This window comes from Phyllopteryx taeniolatus, chromosome 5 (assembly GCF_024500385.1).
Source record: "Phyllopteryx taeniolatus isolate TA_2022b chromosome 5, UOR_Ptae_1.2, whole genome shotgun sequence".
NCBI classification, from domain to species: Eukaryota; Metazoa; Chordata; class Actinopteri; order Syngnathiformes; family Syngnathidae; genus Phyllopteryx; species Phyllopteryx taeniolatus.
In genome coordinates, this window is record NC_084506.1 from 10,082,549 (window position 1) to 10,104,247 (window position 21,699).

The following is a 21,699-nucleotide window of genomic DNA, read 5'->3' on the forward strand; positions in this document are numbered from 1 at the left end:
TTAAATGTAAAAAAGTGAACAGATCCTGATAACTAACACTTTTCCTGTGACAAAAAGGCTTCCGTTAGTTCCATAAGGTTCATTGATGAAAGCAACACTTTAAATTATTACCACGGAAATGGGCTGTACAAATGTAATTTAGACGGTAAAGTGTTTATTTGCTGCACACTTGTAGACATCGGAGTTCTGAATGCTGTCGACTGCAAAAACATTTTCCCTTTTGGCCTTTTATAGATCCTCCACCCAACTCAACATGATTTGCACAAATGAACGGGCAAAACATTGTCATCCGATTTGTTTAGAGCACTGAAGAAAGAACAAAAGTGAGTTCAGTTGGAACAAACCAAAACATGGCACGGTTTCAACAAGCAATGGGCCACTTAACAGCTTTCTGTCAAGTTGAGAAGCGAACCAGGTGGTTGGAGGGAGGGGTGGGGGTGGGGGGGGGGGGTGTTGTGATACATTGAAACGATATTGAAGTGTTAAGTTGGATGTGTGACAATTGGAGTTTCAAGCATCGGTCAGTGTGCTGCTTTCCAACGCAATCTTCTCTCCCGGTTTGAATGCTGGCATCCCCACGTACGGACAGCTGGCACATCGAAATGCGTCCCCAAGGTAACACTGCGAGAGCGAAAGAGAGGCAAGACACACTTTTCATCACAGACTAATTACGACTAGTTTGACGCGCAAATCTCGGAGTCATCAATAAGTCATTTATAAAAACGGTTGACTAATATCCTAAATAAACATGAACTTGCACTCTTTCTGTTCAAATGCAAGTATGTGCTTTTAGTGTGTGTGCTTGGCTGGCGGCCAAGCACACACACTAAAAGTCTTGAACATTTCCTGAAATGTGTAGTTGACAAACATGCGTCAAAATCAGTCATCTTCCGTTCCGCTTCTCCTCAGTGGGGTCGCGGGCGTCGCGGAGCCTAACCCAGCTATCTTCGGGCCAAAGGCGTTCAAATCCCGATGAGGATTTGTTTTTCTGTGATTCTGCAAAATTGATTTTGGACGATTTTCTGTCACTTCCAATGCTTATTTAATTAATTGTATGAACTACAAATGCCTCTTTGATGTGCTATAGTTACTGTATTCCTTCCCACGTATTTTAACAACTTATGCAGTGTTCCAGACAGTGGACGACTGGTTAGCCTCACAGTTCTGAGGACCCGGGTTCAAATCCCCGGTCTCGCCTGCGTGGAGTTTGCACGCGTGGGTTTCCTCCAGGCACTCCGCTTTCCTCCCACGTCCCAAAAACATGCACGCTTGGTTGATTGAAGACTCTAAATTGCCCGTAGGTGTGAATGTGAGTGCGCAAATGCTTGTTGCTTCATATGTGCCCTGCGATTGGCTGTCGACCGGTTCAGGGTGTACCCCGCCTCTCGCCCAGAGTCACCTGGGAAAGGCTCCATCGTCAGGATAAGTGGGATGCAAAACGGATGGATAGGCAGTGTTCCTTCTCAGGTCCTTATTTGTTTTTTCACAGAGGGATGTTTTGTTCCACATTCTCTAATTTAACGATGGAATTCTGATGAACATTGTTATTATATGTTGTCAGTTTCTGTGTTTACCCATCTTTCTGATGATATAATGTTTTAAGATGAAGTATATTATGCAGGTTTTGGGGCCATCTCTCGACCTTAAACCTCCGTGCATTCGATGCGTCAAATGGATGCTTGTCATTCAGAATGAATTCTGACGAAATAACATACAGTATTCCAATAATAATACAGTATGCACGGGGGTGATTTGGCTCACATGAAGAACATTTCTACACATTTATTAGCGAAGGAGGCCCAAGAACTAAGAATTAAGTCATTATCACAGTGCATCCGGAAAGTATTCGCAGTGTTTCACTTGTTCCGCATTTTGTTCTGTTACAGCCAGCACTTGAATGATTTTGGGAAAAAGAACTGAACGATTCAGTGAACGAATCTCTTCCACGAATCGTTTGAATGAACTGAGTCGAATGATACAGTACACTCAAAAGAACTGCCGGCGGGCCCATCACGGCCAGGGGACTACAGATGAAAACCCGCCTTCTGGCTAATTCTGGCTTTTTTAACCATGTGTGCTTCATGTGTTTTATGAAATTGCATCGTCCCCTTTCAAAAATGAACGGATAAACTTGTTGGACCTTACATAGGCAGGTGTGCGCCTTTCCAAGTCATGTCCAGTCAACTGAATTTACCACCGGTAGACTCCAATTAAGTTATTATGGGATGTTGTGTGTAGAATTTGAGGAAAAAAGATGGAATACTTTCTGGATGCATTGTACAGTATATCCACCCGTTTGGTCCATTTTATGACCACCCCCAACCCTTGTCAATTGGTACAATATAAAATAAAAGCAAATGGAACATGGACCCATGGCAGTGGGATACATGTTGAAACTCTCCCTGCTAAACTATCATAATGAACTCACACTTCCACAGGCAGACTTGGGAAGAATTGTCTTCTGTTGTCCTTGACTCTCCTCCATTTCCTCTGCAAGGCCACATGTGCTGCACAGACATAAGCATGATACATCACTGAGGCCTGGGCAGAACACAACTACAGACTTTCAACCATACAAGGGGTAATCAAATTCAAAAGTCCAATTTAGGTACATTTTTTTCAGTCGAGGTCTGGAACATCATAGTTGTACATGGTGACGCTCTAAATGTACTCAAGTCTTTTTAGGGCCCTCGCAGCGAGACCTATTGTCACTGCGAATGATTCTTTTGACACACACATCTTCACAGAAACTGATATAGGATGTAACGGTGTCCGTGTATTCATCCAGGCTGCCAGCTGAATTTGAAAAAGACACTCCAGTCTGTGCAGTCTTGACTCCTTTGAAGTTCCACCTTTGCTTCATTGGTCCACTTTCTCACGGTTTTCACCGTAGGGTTCGCGCATTCAAGTTCTTGCCTGTATGTCGGTATTAAGTGAATTAAGCAGTGATCAGACGAGCCCAGAGCTGCACGAGGAATGGCACGGGATGCGTTTTTTAGCGTAGTATAGCAGTGGTCCAAAATGTTATTTTCCCTGGTAGGACCGTCGATGTGCTGCTTGTATTGAAATCCTATTGAACATCTGTGGAAGGAGCTGAAGCCTGCTATCTGGGGAAAACACCCTTCAAACCTGAGAAACTGGAGCAGTTTGCTCATGAAGAACGAGGCATAATACCTGCTGAGAGGTAAAGAAGTCTCATTGAAAGTTACAAAAATGGATTGATTACAGTGATGTGCAACAAAATATTACATTTAGGGTACCATCATTTTTGCACAGGCCTGTTTCATTCATAATTCAAAAGCGATGTGTGATTTTCATTTGTTAGGTTGGTGACCCGTGTTCTTCATGAACACGTAGAACGGATTGGATAACGACACACTATAAGGGCTCTGTACTTTCCATGATGTGTTGGAAATATTATATGTTAATGCTCAAATGTGAAATTATTTACTGCCAGCAAGCCACACTTCAACAAGCTAGCTTTCTAAAAAACTAACGTGGTTAGTAGGCACTTTTGAAACACAGAGCCAAAAAATATTCTTACGTATAAAAGATTATTCCTTGTCCAGAGTTCCATTATTGTGATTGCACGACGTGTGTGCAACCGTATGCAGCACAGAAATTCTTGCGACTTTGGTTTCCGACCGTGGAGTCCACAAGACTGGAACGCGCCGATACTTTGCCCCCACTAGCTTAGCGTCGCTTTAGGCACGCAGCTCAAAGGAAAGTCTATTATATATCTTTTGCTACTGCCTCCCACCCTCACAGATCTTTTGTGCTTGAGAATGCTCCAAATATTTTCATGCATGAAGATTTTGTTACAGGCGGCACAGTTCTTTTTGTACGATGGAGGAACTGGTCAGTCAGAAATTTTCAGTGGTCGTTTTCACACCTTCAGGGACCCTAAAGCACAGGTTTCAAAGACATTTTAGTTCACATTATCCTTTCTTATTATTTTTTCAAAACATTACGGTAGTCCGAATAACACAAAATACTGTTCTGTAAATTGTGGCATACAGGGAAGAAGCATTTTTTGGGTTGGGCGTCGCTTCCTTGCTAATTGCACGCTGTGTGGTAGAAAAGGGCTTTGAAATAAAAACAAATTAACAACAAAAAATTGAAATTAAAACTCGCAAATGTGCGTGAAAACCACTCATGTGAGAAGGTAAAGGAGAAGAAGTTTTTATATCGTAAGGTAGGGCCGGTTAATGCGACAAGCCCAAGTCCATCACTGGGCTTTGTTATTGCCGCGCCCCAAAAATCAGGACAACTAAAATGGTGAAAAAGAGTTTTATGCTATTTCGCAACAATTCAGTACTACATTGTTCTCAGTGTTTGCATGTTTTCAGCAGTATACTCATATATTATGTATTTAGAACCAAATCTCTGAATTAACTGTACAGGGTCTTTAAATTTGGATCGTAACATTCTTTACAAAAAAAAAAAAAAAAAAAAAAAAAAAAAAATTCTGTTTTCATCAAACAGTGACGTGTTGGAAAAAAAAAAAAAAAGGTTTATTCATGACATGAAATTAACAAAGTTCACCCTGAACTTCCTTCCTTACCGCTTGCCTGCATTACTCCTCTCGGTGCTCTGAAAAACTTTTTTTGATTGGCCGAGTCTTTGAGTCTGAGTCGGAGCTAAGCTGAATCATGTGGGAGGAGTTACGTTGCAAACATGTATTTCCTGGGTGCATACATTTACGACTATAAATCCCGGAAAAGACTGCGGTAAATCCACCACAAGTTGCTGTCATTAAATATAGAAGCGTGCCTAAAAAAACCAAATATGATTTCGTATAAAAAGGTATCCGGATCTGGACAGCAATTCACTTGTTGAGGACCCCTGCAATAACGTTTACCAGTTGGTGCAGGCTTTCTTCTTCTTGCTTGCTTGGGTCCCACAGCTGGGAGCTTTAAGAGACACTGGCTCTGGCTTCTTCAAATCTTCTTCATCAAGCAGAGCATCAGAGTCCACTAGGTCCTGGCAACAACACGGCAAATGAGGTTTGAGTAAGTCACGTGCGTGAATGTCTCAAGTCTTAACCTTGAAGTTTCAAGCAAGTCCCAAGCTACTTTGGCAAAAACTCAGGCAAGTCAAAATTCAAGTCTCAACATATAATGGAGTGACAATATAAAGACATTTCACTGACCATAAAACAACAAATACTGTCTACTTACACCTTAGAAAAGTTAAATGAACAACAAAGGAGAGGAAGAAATTTATTCCACTGAATTGTTTTTTAATTTCAAAAACTAAGTAAGCAAAGTATACTGTGCAATTTGTAGTAAAGTGACAGCTAGTCAGAATCATCTTTATTTGCCAAGTATGTCCAAAAAAACCCCACAAGGAATTTGTCTCCGGTAGTCGGAGCCGCTCGAGGGGAAAATGAAAAAAAAAAAAAAAACAGTCACTGAGCAATAAAGGGTTGCTAGTTATCTGGTCATGCCGGTACAAGTATTATTTTTTTTTTTTGACAATTGTGCAAAAAGATGCAGAGTCCTCTAGCACTTCGAGCAGTTCGCAAGAGTTACTAAAGCGTGCGTGTAGCACAAGTTACATTTTAGCATTTACCTGCCCTTGTGATCAAAGTCAGCAAAATCATGATTCTGAAAGATTATCCTGAGCGATTATCGTGTGGTGCGAGGTGAGGCAAAAGTGACTTTCTTTCGAAATAGGATGTTGCGATGACACAAGCAAAAACGGTGACCAGCACACACGTCTGGCGTTATGACCTTTGGGGTTAGCCCCACGGGCTAGCTTTGGCCGTTGAGGCAGTTCTACACAGCAGTCATCGAATCACTCCTGTTTTCATCCATCCCATTGTGGTTTGGTGCTGCCACAAAAAGGACTAACTCCGACCGCAACGGACAATCAGGACTGCTGAACAAAATTGTTGGTACCCCCCTACCCACCTTTGAGGACTTGCATGCTGCCAGAACTAAGACAAGAGCATGCAAAATCCTCTCGGACCCTCCACATCTTGGTCAACACCTCTTCCAGCTCCTTCCCTCAGGTAGGCGCGATCGAACAAAACAAACTAAAACTAGCAGACATTCCAACATCTTTTTACCTCTTACCATTAACTTCTTCTACAGTTAACTTACAATTCCTTTGTAACATGCCGCCAATCTCTGTCGGGCCAATTATACATTATTTGTGTACTCACTGTAGTCGTCTCGCCACTCTGCACTATTTCCATATCTGTTGTTGACCAATATTGGTCACTCATGTGCTTGAGAAGTATCTGCACCATTTGCACAATTGACATTGTTCCAGATTATCGCACTGCTAGTCACTTTAAACTGCTTAAATTTCTCGAAGTCTCTGCGCCATTTGCACAATGGTCACTGTAAATCAGAATCATCTTTATTTTCCAAGTATGTCAAAAAAACACGAGGACTTTGTCTCCAGTAGTTTGAGCCGTTCTACTACGACAGCAGACAGTCAATTGACAGAGAATACTTTTGAGACATAAAGACATAAAGGGAGCAGAGACTTCAAGAAATTGATGGTATTCTGTTTTTTTTTTTATGTTCAACACAACATCCCAACTTCATTGGAATTGCGGATGTACTAGAGCGGCTCCAACTACCGGAGACAAATTCCTTGTGTTTTTCACATACTAGGCAAATAAAGATAATTCTGAGACACACACACACACACACACATATACATACACACACACACACATATATATATACACACACACACACACACACACACACAGGGTATGGAAAGTATTCAGAACCCCTTGAATTTTTCACTCTGTTATATTGCAGCCATTTGCTAAAATCGTTTTTTCTCCTCATTAATGTACACACAGCACCCCATATTGACAGAAAAAAAATGGAATTGTTGAAATTTTTCCAGATCTTTTCAAGAAAAACGGAAATATCACAGAGCCATAAGTATTCAGACACATGTGGGAGCCAAGAAGGCGAATAAGGACAACCTTCTTCGACAACAACCTCCCACACCCGGCCAAGGGAAAAGAGCAACGTCCCAGGTGAACTTTCGGTGCAAGAATAATCACGCCACTATGCGCTGTGTTGATTGCTACAAGTACACATGTGGCAGATGCAGAAAGGAGAGGACGTGGCAGTGCCAAGTATGTTCAGAAGAAGAAAAAGAAGAAAGAAGAAGAATCATCTTTTATTGTCATGAACATGCATGTATGCACACGAAATGTGTTCTCTGCATTTTACCCATCACAGTGAACACATACACACGTTAGTGGAACACACTGGAGCAGTGGGCAGCTGAAGCGCCCGGGGAGCATTTCTGGGTATCAGTGTCTTGCTCAAGGACACCACAGGCCAAGCATGGTGCCGTTTTCAATTTGGTTTTTTGTAGCCTATGTTCTACACGTAGGGTAGCAAACTGACTTACCACATCGTCGTCATTCATGTCGTTGGCTGACAGCGTCCACATTTTGATTGTGTTTGGATCCAGAGCTAATTTCGCTGCTGAGAAAAATATTGGCAATGATTACTCCCATTCTCTCAAGCTTCATGACTTATCGCAAATAAAATTCAAGTGCTCACAATCCGTCAGAATTCCAGATGTGGCACATAAACCACTTCATCCACGGTTAGTACAGTTAAAGTGAGTTTGGTACCATGCACAATTGTTTGCATGGACAATCTCAAAAGTTAAAACAAAAAACATTAAGAATAATTCGAGTATCTATCTGATATTGTTATTACTATGATAATAGTACTGTTAAAAAGAGCCACATTAAAGTGAACCCTGATTGTAATGACATATACTTCTTAAAATACAATCACTTTTGAAATACAGTGTTATATATTTATAAATGATTCTTTCAAGTCTTTAAGAGTTTTTGTTTGTGGCCGCCGCTTTTGCGTGCGCAAAGCGTTTTGTGATGGATGACATATAATGGTTGCCGTTTGCTGCCCTCTCTTATAAGAGTGAAATCTTTAAATCCCAATTTTATTTCACACTTGTATTGCAAACCATCTTTCGTTGCAATAAAGTAAAATAAAATAAAAAGGAAAAAACATTGCCGCCCTCTGCCGAGCTCAAGGCTGGCAGACAGCCAACGACAGCTTACAGCTAAATGCCCAGAACATTGAAAATCCATTTCCGGGTTTTAAGCCATACAAATAGTATATAAAGCATCCGATATTGTTTTACATCATATATAACTCTATTCATAATCTATCAAGTGCCTGTGGATAAAAAAAGCAAAGCTTGTGTACCCAGCGCACGTTCAAATTCATGGTGTCAGTGAGACTAACACTCTTGCTTTAATTCTCGCCCGTCCTCTCTTCCATAATTATTGATTTTTTAAGGTTTAACAAATGTGATAAAGTACTCAGTGTACAGTGTTCAGCACAGTACCCACTCAGGGCTGTCCATGTCCGATTTCCAACGTAGCTGTACAATGAATGGCGAGGTGATGTACACTCACCAATCACAGACCACAACTTCACGGTTAAACGTGACATCGTCTTTGATGGAGTTAGTGACGGTAACTCAGAGGATGCGTTTACTTTAATTGAGGACTTATCAGAGACCTCGGACTTCCCGTGCACTTGTTCCCTACACCTTGCAAAGTGCACACGAGACTCCGCTACGATGCACCATACACCAAACAAAGGATGGTCAACACAGTGAGACCGGACCGGTCAAGCAGGTCCAACGTCCGTGACAGCATCCTCGCTACACCGAGTCCGCCAACGCAGCTGCTGCTGCTCAACCAAGACACAGGTGAAACCGAACGCGCTGCGCCGACGCAAACCGCTAACATAACGACTGAAATAAAACACATCCCCAGCGCCCCCACCGGTGACATTTGTAGCCTTACTACTATCGAGAGACAACTTCTGGAATTGCGGTGCACAATCCCTACCACACGACAACGCGTGGCTAACAAAGTAGGCAAGTCCTGGTTGCTTAGCAACCTGCTAAAAGTAGCCATTTTCGTTCTCGACATCTGCTGTGTAACTTCAAACCAAAAGAGTCAGGCCATAACCACGCTGTTGTCTGTGCTCCTAACGATTTATGCTCACACCCAGATTGCTAACAGGCTATATGAAATGATGAAATTGCTCCCTTTCTCGACAAATTAACAAGAGATCAAATCTTCCCACATTTGGGAACCCTCGTCTTAATTGAAATGATTCGGTCTACGGCCCTGACAGGCCGCACTAATCTGGCTCACCTCGCGTTTTTCCTTCCAATCTGGGTACAACCTGCCGTTGTACCCGGTTACGACAGGCAAGTTTTTCAAACAGCACAAATTTGAATTTGACCCCAAAAGGCTTGAACAAGTTCAATTTGAAGGAACTCAGGCAATTGACATGACCAATGCTAAGACACCAGCGCCCCTGTTTTGCACATTCCGCCACTGCTACAGACCTTAACTTAGTGGCCCTCACCATCCTCCACCACTACATGATTTTCAGCATAGCCTATCTTCTCTACCGAAACTCCAATGCTTGCCTGAGGTCTTCCGGTGGAAGGAATGGCTGAGCTGGAAAGTGACCCAGCTCAAACCACGCAGGAGGCCCCCCTCTGACCGAACTTTCCCGGACCTCCTTGTTTCCTCTTTTACTTAGGCTAAGTTTTCTTTCATTTGCCCAGACTAGAAGCCCTGTCTTTCACCTCTTCTTTTGGTTTGCTCCTTGAATAGGTTTCACACCTAATAGTACTTTTTTTGGGGTTTTTTTTTTTTTTTTTATAAAGACTCCCTCTGTTTTGCTAGGAAGGAGCTGGGCTGAATTATTTTTCTTTTTGTCCTTTTCCTTGTTCTAGAGAACGCTACAAAGACTCTCCGTTAACGTTCGCATTAGCCTTTTCCTTTTTCTTTCAACTGAGCAATCGCTTGACCTGACCACATTGACAGCTATATTCAAAGGAGGCCGCAAAGGGGTGTTTGGTATGCACTAATGTTGTACTCTGGTCACTGCATTGCTGCGTGTACCCGCCAACCTGTGCCACCTTCCAAGGAGTCGTCACCCTAGACCCGCCATGGAGCCGGATTCAGCCGCCGAAAGGGGGGATATGTAGAGGGCGTGCTCCCCGCAAACGGAGGTGACACAGTGACTCCCCACGGTTTGATAAACTGCATCCTCCAAAGCCGCCTTGCTGTGAGACTCCCACAACAAGACGCTTTGGAGCCGCCGGCGTACTTAACCGAGTTACCGTCCTCTCCTCTGACTTCATAAGTGTTCTGGCTGGCGAGCTTCGGCCACCCCTCCCCCCTGCCATTTTTTTGTTCGGGCACACGGCTCGGTAATCGCGGGCCTTGGGTATAGAGACCCGGCTTCCCAGCCTCTCCGTGGGCCACCGCTTGGCGATCAGAGCAGCTGCTACTAAGGTACCAGGTACGCTTCCAGCCAAGCGTGCTAAGGTTACTCTGTCGAGGTCTGGGCTAACTTAAGTAGGGCTGGCGCTTCATAGGCAGCTGCGAGAACCTCGGCGAATCTTTCCCGACACCAGCTTAAGCGACGGGAGCTGTCGCTGTATACGGTCCACTGTGTAACATGCAAAGATAACGGGGAGCTTTAACCCTTGAAACGGAGAGCCGGTCAGGACTCATTTGGTGCCATAGGTGCAGGGGAGCCTGGGGTGAGATTTGACCCACGACTGACACACTGTTTTTAAGAATCATCACTTTCCATTCAGTTGCAAAGCAAAGAACAATAGTAGCCAGGGATAACCCTTTGTGTGATGTTTAAGAACTAATGTCAATATGTAGGCAAGGCTCAGTTTTTGTTCTTGATCTACAATACCTGGCTGAGGAGTCATTTTCCCAGATGACAACTTGATTGAAGTGGATGATCCCACCTCAAAATTTGGTTTGGCTGCACATAAGCGTACTCTTGACAGCGTGTTTTCTTGGTAACCCGTAGCTGTCTTGAGGGACTTGAAAGCCTCTGAACTCAGTTTTGTGTTACTGACCTAGAGGGAGACAAGATTCAAACAACAGCAATTATTCCACCGATTATCAACATAAGTTGCATTTCAAATGACATTTTTACAAGGATTGTAATTTAGGTTTTAGTCTCAACAAAATGAATTGTTTATTTTGTAAACCCTGCATTTGAATCTGAATATTTAATATACTGAAAAAGAACAAGCATTCTAAAAAAACAGATGACAAAAAAAAATTACAAAGCGCATCCACAACATTGTTTAAGATGTGTTGCACGTAGGCAAGGGCTGGATACCGGTTTCACGGTATACTGTACTGCGGTTTTTAAAAAGTCATGGTTTGAAAATCCCCCTCCTTGAGCCGTCACCTTGTCGTGGTGGAGGGGTTTGTGTGTCCCAGTGATCCTAGGAGCTAAGTTGTCTGTGGCTTCACGCCCCTGGTAGGGTCACCCATGGCAAACAGGTCCTAGGTGAGGGACCAGACAAAGCACGGCTCAAAGACCCCTAATGATGACGACAAACAATGGACTTCGTTTTCCCTTGCCCGGACGCGGGTCACCGGAGTCCCCCACTGGTGCCAGGCCTGGTGGTGGGGCTCAAAGGCGAGCGCCTGGTGGCCGGGCCTGCACCCATGGTGCCCGGCCGGGCACAGCCCGAAAGGGTAACGCGGGTCCCCCTTCCCATGGGCTCACCACCCGTGGGTCGGGTGCAGTGCGAGCTGGGCAGTGGCCGACGGCGGGGACCTTGGCGATCCGATCCCCGGCTACAGAAGCTGGCTCTAGGGACGTGGAATGTCACCTCTCTGGCAGGGAAGGAGCCCGAGAAGTTCCGACTAGACATAGTCGGACTCGCCTCCACACACAGCTTGGGCTCTGGTACCAGTCCTCTCGAGAGGGGTTGGACTCTCCTCCACTCTGGAGTTGCCCACGGTGAGAGGCGCAGAGCAGGTGTGGGTATACTTCTTGCCCCCCGGCTTGGCACCTGTACGTTGGGGTTCACCCCGGTGGACGAGAGAGTAGCCTCCCTCTGCCTTCGGGTGCGGGGACGGGTCAAGGTACCCACCCTTTTTGGAGTCCTTGGAGGGGGTGCTGGAGAGCGCTCCCGCTGGGGACTCCATCGTCCTGCTGGGGGACTTCAATCCTCACGTGGGCAATAACAGTGAGACCTGGAAGGGCGTGATTGGGAGGAACGGCCCCCGCGATCAGAACCCGAGCGGTGTTCTGTTATTGGACTTCTGTGCTTGTCACGGCTTGTTCATAACGAACACCATGTTCAAGCATAAGGGTGTCCACACGTGCACTTGGCACCAGGACACCCTAGGTCGCAGTTCGATGATCGACTTTGTGGTCGTGTCATCGGACTTGCGGCCGCGTGTCTTGGACACTCGGGTGAAGAGAGGGGCAGAGCTGTCAACCAATCACCACCTGGTGGTGAGTTGGCTCCGATGGTGGGGGAAGATGCCGGTCCGACGTGGCAGGCCCAAACGTATTATGAGGGTCTGCTGGGAACGTCTGGCAGAATCCCCTGTCAGAAGGAGTTTCAACTCCCACCTTTGACAGAACTTTGATCATGTTCCGGGGCAGGCGGGGGACATCGAGTTCGAGTGGACCATGTCCCGCCGCGCCTCCATTGCTGAGGCGGCCGACCGGAGCTGTGGCCGTAAGGTGGTCGGTGCCTGTCGTGGGGGCAATCCCCGAACCCGTTGGTGGACACCAACGGTGAGGGATGCCGTCAAGCTGAAGAAGGAGTCCTATTGGGCCTTTTTTGGCCTGTGAGACTCCTGAGGCAGCTGATGGGTACCGGCTGGCCAAGCGGAATGGTGGTCGCTGAAGCCAAAACTCGGGTATGGGAGGAGTTCAGTGAGGCCATGGAGAAAGACTTCCGGACGCCTTCGAGGAAATTCTGGTCCACCATCCGGCGTCTCAGGAGAGGAAAGCAGTGCACCACCAACAGTGTGTATAGTGGGGATGGGGCGCTGCTGACCTCGACTCGGGACGTTGTGAGTCGGTGGGGAGAATACTTCGAAGACCTCCTCAATTCCACCGACACGCCTTCCCATGAGGGAGCAGAGTCTGGGTTCTCTGAGGCGGGCTCTCCTATATCTGGGTTTGAGGTCACCGAGGTAGTTAAAAAGCTCCTCGGTGGAAGGGCCCCGGGGGTGGATGAGATTTGCCCGGAGTTCCTAAAGGCTCTGGATGTTGTGGGGCTGTCCTGGTTGACACGCCTCTGCAACATCGCGTGTACATCGGGGACAGTGCCTCTGGATTGGGAGACTGGGGTGGTGGTCCCCCTTTTTAAGAAGGGGGACCGGAGGGTCTGTTCAAACTACAGGGGGAAATCACACTCCTCAGCCTCCCTGGTAAGGTCTATTCAGGGGTGCTGGAAAGGAGGCTCCGTCGGGAAGTCGAATCTCAGATTCAGGAGGAGCAGTGTGGTTTTCGTCCTGGCCGTGGAACAGTGGACCAGCTCTACACCCTTGGCAGGGTCCTCGAGGGTGCATGGGAGTTCGCCCAACCAGTCTACATGTGTTTTGTGGACTTGGAGAAGGCGTTCGACCGTGTCCCTCGGGGGGTCCTGTGAAGGGTGCTTCGGGAGTATGGGGTACCGAACCCCCTGATACGGGCTGTTCGGTCCCTGTACGACCGGAGTCAAGAGTTTGGTCCACATATCCGGCAGTAAATCGGACTCGTTCCCGGTGAGGGTTGGACTCCGCCAAGGGTGCCCTTTGTCACCGATTCTGTTCATAACTTTTATGGACAGAATTTCTAGGCGCAGCCGAGGCGTAGAGGGGGCCCGGTTTGGTGGCCTCAGTATTGCATCTCTGCTTTTCGCAGATGATGTGGTTCTGTCGGCTTCATCAAGCCGTGACCTCCGACTCTCACTGGAGCAGTTCGCAGCCGAGTGTGAAGCGGCTGGGATGAGAATCAGCACCTCCAAATCTGAGACCATGTTCCTCAGTCGGAAAAGGGTGGCATGCCCTCTCCAGGTCGGGGATGAGATCCTGCCCCAAGTGGAGGAGTTCAAGTATCTTGGGGTCTTGTTCACGAGTGAGGGAAGAATGGAACGGGAGATCGACAGGCGGATCGGTGCAGCGTCTGCAGTGATGCGGACTTTGTATCGGTCCGTTGCGGTAAAGAAGGAGCTAAGCCGAAAGGCGAAGCTCTCAATTTACCGGTCGATCTACGTTCCTACCCTCACCTATGGTCACGAGCTGTGGGTCATGACCGAAAGAATGAGATCCCGGATACAAGCGGCCGAAATTAGTTTCCTCCGCAGGAAGTCCGGGCTCTCCGTTAGAGATAGGGTGAGAAGCTCGGTCAACCGGGAGGATCTCAGAGTAGAGCCGCTGCTCCTCCGCACTGAGAGGAGCCAGATGAGGTGGCTGGGGCATCTGTTTAGGATGCCTCCCGGATGCCTTCCTGGTGAGGTTTTCGGGGCACGTCCCACCGGGAGGAGACCCCGGGGACGACCCGGGATACGCTGGAGAGACTACGTCTCTCGGCTTGCCTGGGAATGTCTCGTGATCCCCCCCCCCCAGAAGAGCCACGGGAGCTGCTGAGGCAGTTCTACACAGCGGTCATCGAATCAGTCCTGTGTTCTTCCATCACAGTCTGGTTTGGTGCTGCTACAAAACAGGACAAATTCCGACTTCAACGGACAATCAAAACTGCTGAAAAGATTGTCGGTACCCCCCTACAGACTTTTTGAGGACTCTCACGCTGCCAGAACTAAGACAAGAGCGTGGAAAATCCTCTCGGACCCTCCGCATCCCGGTCACCGGCTCCGTCCCTCAGGTAGGCGCTACCGATCTATGCAAACTAGAACTAGCAGACATTGCAACAGCTTCTTCCATCTTGCAATCAACTTCTTAAACAGCTAACCTACAATTCCATCACAACATGCTGGCAATTTTTTGTCCTTTTGTCTTGAGTTCGTCGTCACATTTCTGTGGGGCCAATGATATATTACTTGTGCACTCACTGTAGTAGTTTCAACACGCTGCACTGTTTGCATATCTGTTGTTGACCAATACTGGCCATTCATGCCAGAGTAGCATCTGCTCCATTTGCACACTGACTGAGGAGTATCTGCAACATTTGCACAATCAACATTGTCCCAGACTATCGTACCACTCGCTTGAAGTCTCGGCGCCCTTTGCACAATGGCCATTGCAGCGGACTATTGCAATATTTATTAGTCATCGGAACTGCTCTAAGTGCTAGAGGACTCTGCGTCTTTTTGCACAATTGTCACCAAAAAAAGAAGAAGAATGTACCGGCATTACCAGATAACTAGCAACCCTTTATTGCTCAGTGACTGTTTTACTCAATGTTTTTATGTCTCAAAAGTGTTCTCTGTCAATTGACTGTTGTCGTACTAGAGCGACTCCAATTACCGGAGACAAATTCCTTGTGTGTTTTTTGGACATACTTGGCAAATAAAGACGATTCTGATTCTGATTGCAGTAGTCTGACATAGTGCGATCGTGAAAGACCAAATTTGTCTTGTAGTCTGATCCACGCATTACGTGTTGCCTTTCTCAGACAGTCCCACACCACCGACTTGTTCTTTTTCAAAAGTGACTATTGGCGGGGGCGGCACGGTGGCCGACCGGTTAGAGCGTCAGCCTCACAGTTCTGAGGAGCGGGGTTCAATCCCCGGTCCCGCTTGTGTGGAGTTTGCACGTTCTCCCCGTGCCTGCGTGGGTTTTCTCCGGGCACTCCGGTTTCCTCCCACATCCCAAAAACATGCATTCATTGGAGACTCTAAATTGCCCGTAGGTGTGACTGTGAGTGTGAACGGTTGTTTGTTTGTATGTGCCCTGCGATCGGCTGGCAACCGGTTCAGGGCGTACCCCGCCTCCTGCCAGATGATAGCTGGGATGGGCTCCAGCACGCCCGTGACCCGCGTGAGGAGAAGCGGCTCAGAAAATGGATGGATGGATGGACTATTGGCGGTAGGTTACATGATGGGGACGCGGAGTAAATGTCTTTTACTCGGAGCCGATCAATGGCGTCATTGATCAGATGAGCGAATTATGACAAAGCCGATCAGCATAAAATGCTAATTATCAGATGGTACCGATCAAACCCATCAGTCTAGTTCGAACCTCAAGGTACTACTGTATATTGGTTGGTGACTGTGCACTGCAATCTCCATCCAACTATACCCACCTCTGTCACTGACATAAACCCTGATAACTTCAGAGCGGACGTCAGCTTCTCAGCAGTCCTCACACTCTGCGCATCAACCCCTGAAACAGAAAGAGAGTTCAAATACACAAGAAAACCCTGAGGAGTGATGAGAGCAAAATGGAACGATCCTAGGAGCCATAACGAACACCATGTTCAAGCATAAGGGTGTCCACACCCTTACGGCACTTGGCACCAGGACACCCTAGGTCGCAGTTCGATGATCGACTTTGCGGTCGTGTCTCGGACACTCGGGTGAAGAGGGGGGCGCGGCTGCTATATGCTATACCGAAGAAGCACCGAAACCTGGTTTGATGCCCATGCCATCCAGCCAACTCGCCGGATCGAAACCCCATTGAGAATCGACGGGGTATTATCAAGAGGAAAATGAGAAAACAAAGAAGAACGGACAGCAAGCATCAAGGAAATCGGGGCTTCCATAACTCTCGAGCAATGCCACAGCGCAGTGCATCGACTTCCCAACCAAGTCCTATTTTCATTGACTCGTGACCCTCATTTCTCTCTTTTTTTCTACAAAAACTGACAAGTAAACGCTGATTTCGTCACAGTATTCTAATTTTTTTTAATTCCTGATTTCCTAAGTTTTATGAGCTGGAAGCCCAAATTATGTAAAAATAAACAAATAGTTGAAATGGTTGACCGTGAATCTATAATCTATGAAAGTGTAACTTTTGGAATGGAATAAACTGTTCCATGATATTCTAAATTTTTGGAAGGGGGCGGGAGGCGGGGGTACACCCTGAACTGGTTGCCAGCCAATCGCATGGCACATACAAACAACATAACGTAACAAACAAGTTGATCAGTTTGAACATGAAATATCTTGTCTTTGTCGTGTATTTCAATAACTATAGGTTGAACATGATTTGCAAATCATTGTATTCTGTTTTTCTTTCCGTTTAACACAACGTCCCAACTTCATTGGAATCGGGGTTGTATATTAATAAACCATAAAGCGATTCTTATCCTCGCAATATCCAACCGATGTATCTGAGGATTCCTGGCGCGTTTTGGATCGATAACGGAGTCTGATACAGTCGTACCTCTCGCCTTTACGAACTGACATCCGGTGGCATGGATTCACTGTTCCCAACACTACTGTTAATCCAACCTGAAGAAATGTTACGTGCTCTTTGGTCAAATAGAAGTGTTCATACATTTGCCGTGAAGGTTTGTTTATTATATCCAAAACTAATTTGAGCTGATACCTTTACAAGAAACAAAAGGTAATTGGAGAAATGTCCAGTATTGAGGTATTTGTTTCATTGTCCCAATGAGAATTTTGGTCGAATTTTTGGCTCAAAGGTTACCGAATCGATTTCAAGCCACTGAATTGTTACAGATTGTATCGTTCTAGATGCAGCAAGATCCCCCTTGCATCGAATCGAATCGAATCGAATCGTCAATACAAATCTTGACACCCCTAGTTTCAAGGCATTGTAATTATTTCCCCCACAGCCCCACAGTATGCCGTACATGAATACAGAGCATGAGAATTGCATCTGACCTGTAACGGCTTCATCCAGAACGACCTTCCCGCCGGGTTTGAGGACTCTGGCCATCTCTGCCAGAGTCTCTGAATTGTGGATAGAAAAGCTGTCCGAAAGAAGACAAGAGAGCACCCAATCGAATGCGGATGGAGCATGGGAGGCTAAGGAGAGGTAGATCCAATTTCAACTTGAGTGACATGACAATCAGGCAAAAGAAGAGTCATAGGTTCTACTCACACAACAGCAGCATTTCCATGTTTTCCACTGACACTCTGCCCTTTGCACCAACAATGGCATGAAGATCCTCTACTAACTGTTTTAAGGTGGTAGGTGATGAGGGCTGAGCCCAAACCAACAGCACCTTATCCCCCATTCTGATACCGTGGTCCGCCATGAGCTCCTGGAAGAAAAACATCTTTCCTTTCAGATCATTTTACGCCAACAATAAAAACGGCATCAAGTTTGAGGTTAAAAATAACATTACAAAAGCTGCCAATGACTCAACATGACCATGTTATCTAATGTTCCAGTTCCAAGATGTTGTTATGACTCCCGAGCGGGACACTTGCAGCTGCAATACGGTTGGCTGCTTGCAGTCAGTACGCTCGTGCAACTCGTCTGCGGTTGCGAGGCCGGTTGGCTGTACTGCCAATTTGTCTGAAACGCCTTTGGAGAGAAATGAACATTCCATTCACGGGCAGCAGCTCTGGTGGACATTCTTGCACTCAGCATGCCAATTGCACGCTCCCTCAGAACTTGCGACATCTGCGGCATTATGCCGTGTGATAAAACCGCACATTTCAGAGTGGCCTTTTATCGCGGCCGGCCTACGGCACGCCTGTGCAACAATCACGCTGTCTAAGTCGAATCGGCATCTTGATACGCCACACCTGTGAGGTGGGACGGATCATCTCGGCAAAGGAGAAATGCTCACCAACGCGGATTTCGACAGATTTGTGAACAATATTTGAGGGAAACGGCCTTTTGTGGCTGTAGAAAAGATTTTCGATCTTTGGAGTTCAGGGGCCTCACGTATAAAAACGTGGTGTACGTTCTTTTTCCCCAGCAAAGTTGAGCTGTATCAAGAGTGACATGACCGTGGAAATGTGGCTGACGTACCCACGTTTCTGCAACTGTTGGAGCTTTGGCGACACTCAGAGGTGATGCTGGGAAACTGTTCTCATAAATCTGTACATCGGAGACACATTGATGAACAATTAATGACCAGCAACATTTGATTGCAGGAAGGTAATAGAGGCAAGGACTCAGAATTCCTTTGTTAAGCGGTGTAGTTAATGAATCACTGATATTCGTGAGGTCGCCTGTTAATTGATCAAGGCGATCATTTATGCCGCCTGTTGCCCTCACAATCGCTTCCAAAGAGTCCTTTGAACATGTACATTGGTTGTACATGATTAAAATTAGAGGGGTAAATTATGTCATTTGAACACATTTTAATCAAATGCAACCGATGTACATGTTCAAATGAAGTCAATTCAAAGGACTCTTTTTATCAGTCTGCACGGCCGTGTGCAGCAGCCAGCCGGTTGTCGGAGCCTAATCACTATGATCAGCCCACAAGGTTAATACTATGGATTGTTACAACTCATAACAAATGTGTCCACCTTCACTCAGCCCTGTGAGAAAAGGTTCATGCGTAAATGTTGTGTGTGTGGTATTTGCAATAAATCTTTTGAATTCAAATAGAAGCACATCAGCATATCAACGAGGATATCAAAAACTTGGACTCCTTTTATTATTTGAATACACAGGAGAGGACACGGACACGGACAAAAAAAAAATGATGTTTGATTTTTCGGAGAACACATTTGAATCATGTGCAACCGACGTACATTTTCAAATGAAGTAAATTCAAAAGGACCCTTTTTTTTTTTTTTTTTTTTTTTTTTTTTTAGTGCACGTGCTGGAGTCACGAAGCGATCGTGAGGGCAATAGGCGGCATAAATGATCGCCTCGATCAATTAATAGCTGTCCTCACAAATATCAGTGGTTCATTAAATACGCTGGTTAACAAATGAATTCTCAGTCCTTGCCTCAATTGCATTGTTGAAATCAAATGTTGCCGGGCATGAATTGTTCATCAGTGCTAATTATTCATGCGTCTCTGATGCGCAGATTTATGAGAACAGTTTCCCAGCATCACCTCTGAGTGTCGCCAAAGCTCCAACAGTTGCAGAAACGTGGGTACGTCAGCCACATTTCCACGGTCATGTCATTCTTGATACAGCTCAACTTTGCTGGGAAAAAGAACGTACACCACATTTTTATACGTGAGGCCCCTGAACTCCTAAGATCGAAAATCTTTTTCAGTTTCCCAGCATCACCTCGAAGTGTTGCCAAAACACCAAAAGCTGCAGAAACGTGCGTACGCAGTTGGCGTGAGGCACCGCACATTTCCACGGTTATGTCACTCTTGATACATCGGAACTTTGCCGTGAAAAAGAACGGACGCCACGTTTTTGTGCGTACGACGTTTTCTTGATTTGAAATTCGCCAGGTTTCAGTAGGAAATCCACGCAAGTCTTTGTACATGAGGCCCCAGCTAACGAAAAATGGGAGCAAAAACAAAAGTGTTGCGTTTATATTTTTGTTCAGTATAACTCATGTGCCTAAATAACCAGCTACCCATTCAATTCTCATATATTTTACCAGATCATGTCACGAACCTTTTTATTAATGCGACATAATAGTTGGCATCAAACCGTAATGACGAACAAACTAACCGGCGGTAGGGCAAGTCAACTCAATTGTAAACACAAATATAATATTAATACGTTTAACACATTTGTAAAAAAATATTTAATAAGTGATTGTTACAGTAATTTAAATGTTACACGTAGTGACTTACTTTAGGGTTTTATACTGCAGTCAAGTCTTGTTTTTTCTTCTTCTTCTTCTTCTGCTGCTTCTTCTTCTGCTTCTTCTTCTTCTTCTGCTTCTTCTTCTTCGTCTTCTGCTTCTTCCTCACAGACATGGCTAGGTAAATTGATCACTGAACTTTTTAACTCCGTGCCGACGACAATACTAAGCTAGGAAGGTCATTGTTGTCAGCGCATTCCATGTGTGTGGACGACAAGAAACCGTAAGAACAAGGATGCCGGTACATTGTGCTGCATATGGTTTCATACAACGCAGTACCTGGGAGTAACCTTTCACGCGGAAAAGTCATATTTACTCAAGGTTTTTTTTTTTTTATGAAAAAAAAACGAGTTGGTAGCATAAGCTTTGGTGTTGACAAAAAAAGTAAACATCATGAAAATTGGTTGAGAAATTACCAAATTGGGGCTTAATTTCAATGTCCGTGCATTACCTTCCACGGGAAGGTCGACCTTTCCAACATGGCCGCCACGTAGACACGTGATCTTGCCGAGTTGGTACAGAAAGCTGATTCATCTAGCTGTCAAATCTATGTTCTTCTTCCGGTTGGCAAACAACTTTTGGTGCATTAGCGCCACGGTCTGAGTGCGGGTCTGTATAATCCGTTCCCGAGTGTACAGAGGGCCGCCCTTGGAGTGAATTTCCTAACGTACCAGTCGCCTCAAATACACCAGCGCGCTATTGCAGCCAGGCTAACCGACGTGCCTACGTGGCGGCCATGTTGGCAAGGGCGACGTTCCTAAAAGGTAATGCATGGACGTTGTAAGTCGTAACATGCTCATTTCTCAACCGATTTTCATTCGGTTTCCATCCATCCATTCTCTTATCCTGGTTAGGGTCGCGGGGCGCTGGAGCCTATCCCAGCTGATTTTGGGCGAAAGGCGGACTACACCCCGAACTGGTCGCCAGACGGTCGCAGGGCACAGCTCGACACGGACAACGTTCGCACTCACATTCACACCGTCACTGAGTGGGAACTGAACCCACGCTGCCCGCACCAAAGTCAGGTGAGTGGACCACTACACCATCAGTGACTTTTCATTAGGGTTACTTTTGTTGTTGTTGTTGTTGTTAATGCCAATTAATGCCGTGTGCAATCAATATATATTGAAAAAGGAAAAACTATTTTAACGTGTGAAAAGTTATTCCCAGTTCCCTTGTTGTGACTGTACAGCGTTATGCGCAACTGTATG

General features: G+C 45.9%; 1 protein-coding gene across 5 annotated transcripts; it reads right to left on the minus strand.

Moving 5' to 3' along the window:
* Window positions 1-137: 137 nt before the first annotated feature.
* On the minus strand, window positions 138-20,616 carry ciapin1 (cytokine induced apoptosis inhibitor 1). Of its 5 annotated transcripts, none has more exons than XM_061772584.1 (9): window positions 20,478-20,616; window positions 17,846-18,008; window positions 17,626-17,769; window positions 16,080-16,159; window positions 10,764-10,932; window positions 7,393-7,469; window positions 4,862-4,983; window positions 2,429-2,507; window positions 138-621 (listed from the first exon to the last, which is right to left on the minus strand). In XM_061772584.1, exons 2-9 carry the CDS (start codon window positions 18,000-18,002, stop codon window positions 511-513), a joined length of 939 nt encoding a protein of 312 aa, XP_061628568.1. In that variant the 5' UTR covers window positions 18,003-18,008; window positions 20,478-20,616; the 3' UTR covers window positions 138-510. The 5 variants fall into 5 exon arrangements, with proteins under 5 accessions (XP_061628568.1, XP_061628570.1, XP_061628567.1 ...); XM_061772586.1 differs by lacking the exon at window positions 20,478-20,616 and adding an exon at window positions 18,728-18,764 and having other exon boundaries at window positions 7,393-7,466; XM_061772583.1 differs by lacking the exon at window positions 20,478-20,616 and adding an exon at window positions 18,728-18,746.
* Between the last annotated feature and the right edge of the window lie 1,083 nt (window positions 20,617-21,699).

Coding starts and splice junctions, on each gene's coding strand:
- ciapin1 (XM_061772584.1), bottom strand. CDS start 18,002: ATGGCGGACCACGGTATCAGAATGGGGGATAAGGTGCTGTTGGTTTGG. Junction 7,470..10,763: donor GAAAATGACTCCTCAGCCAG/GTATTGTAGATC, acceptor TATTTTTCTCAG/CAGCGAAATTAGCTCTGGAT. Junction 2,508..4,861: donor AAGAAAGCCTGCACCAACTG/GTAAACGTTATT, acceptor ATGTCTGTGCAG/CACATGTGGCCTTGCAGAGG.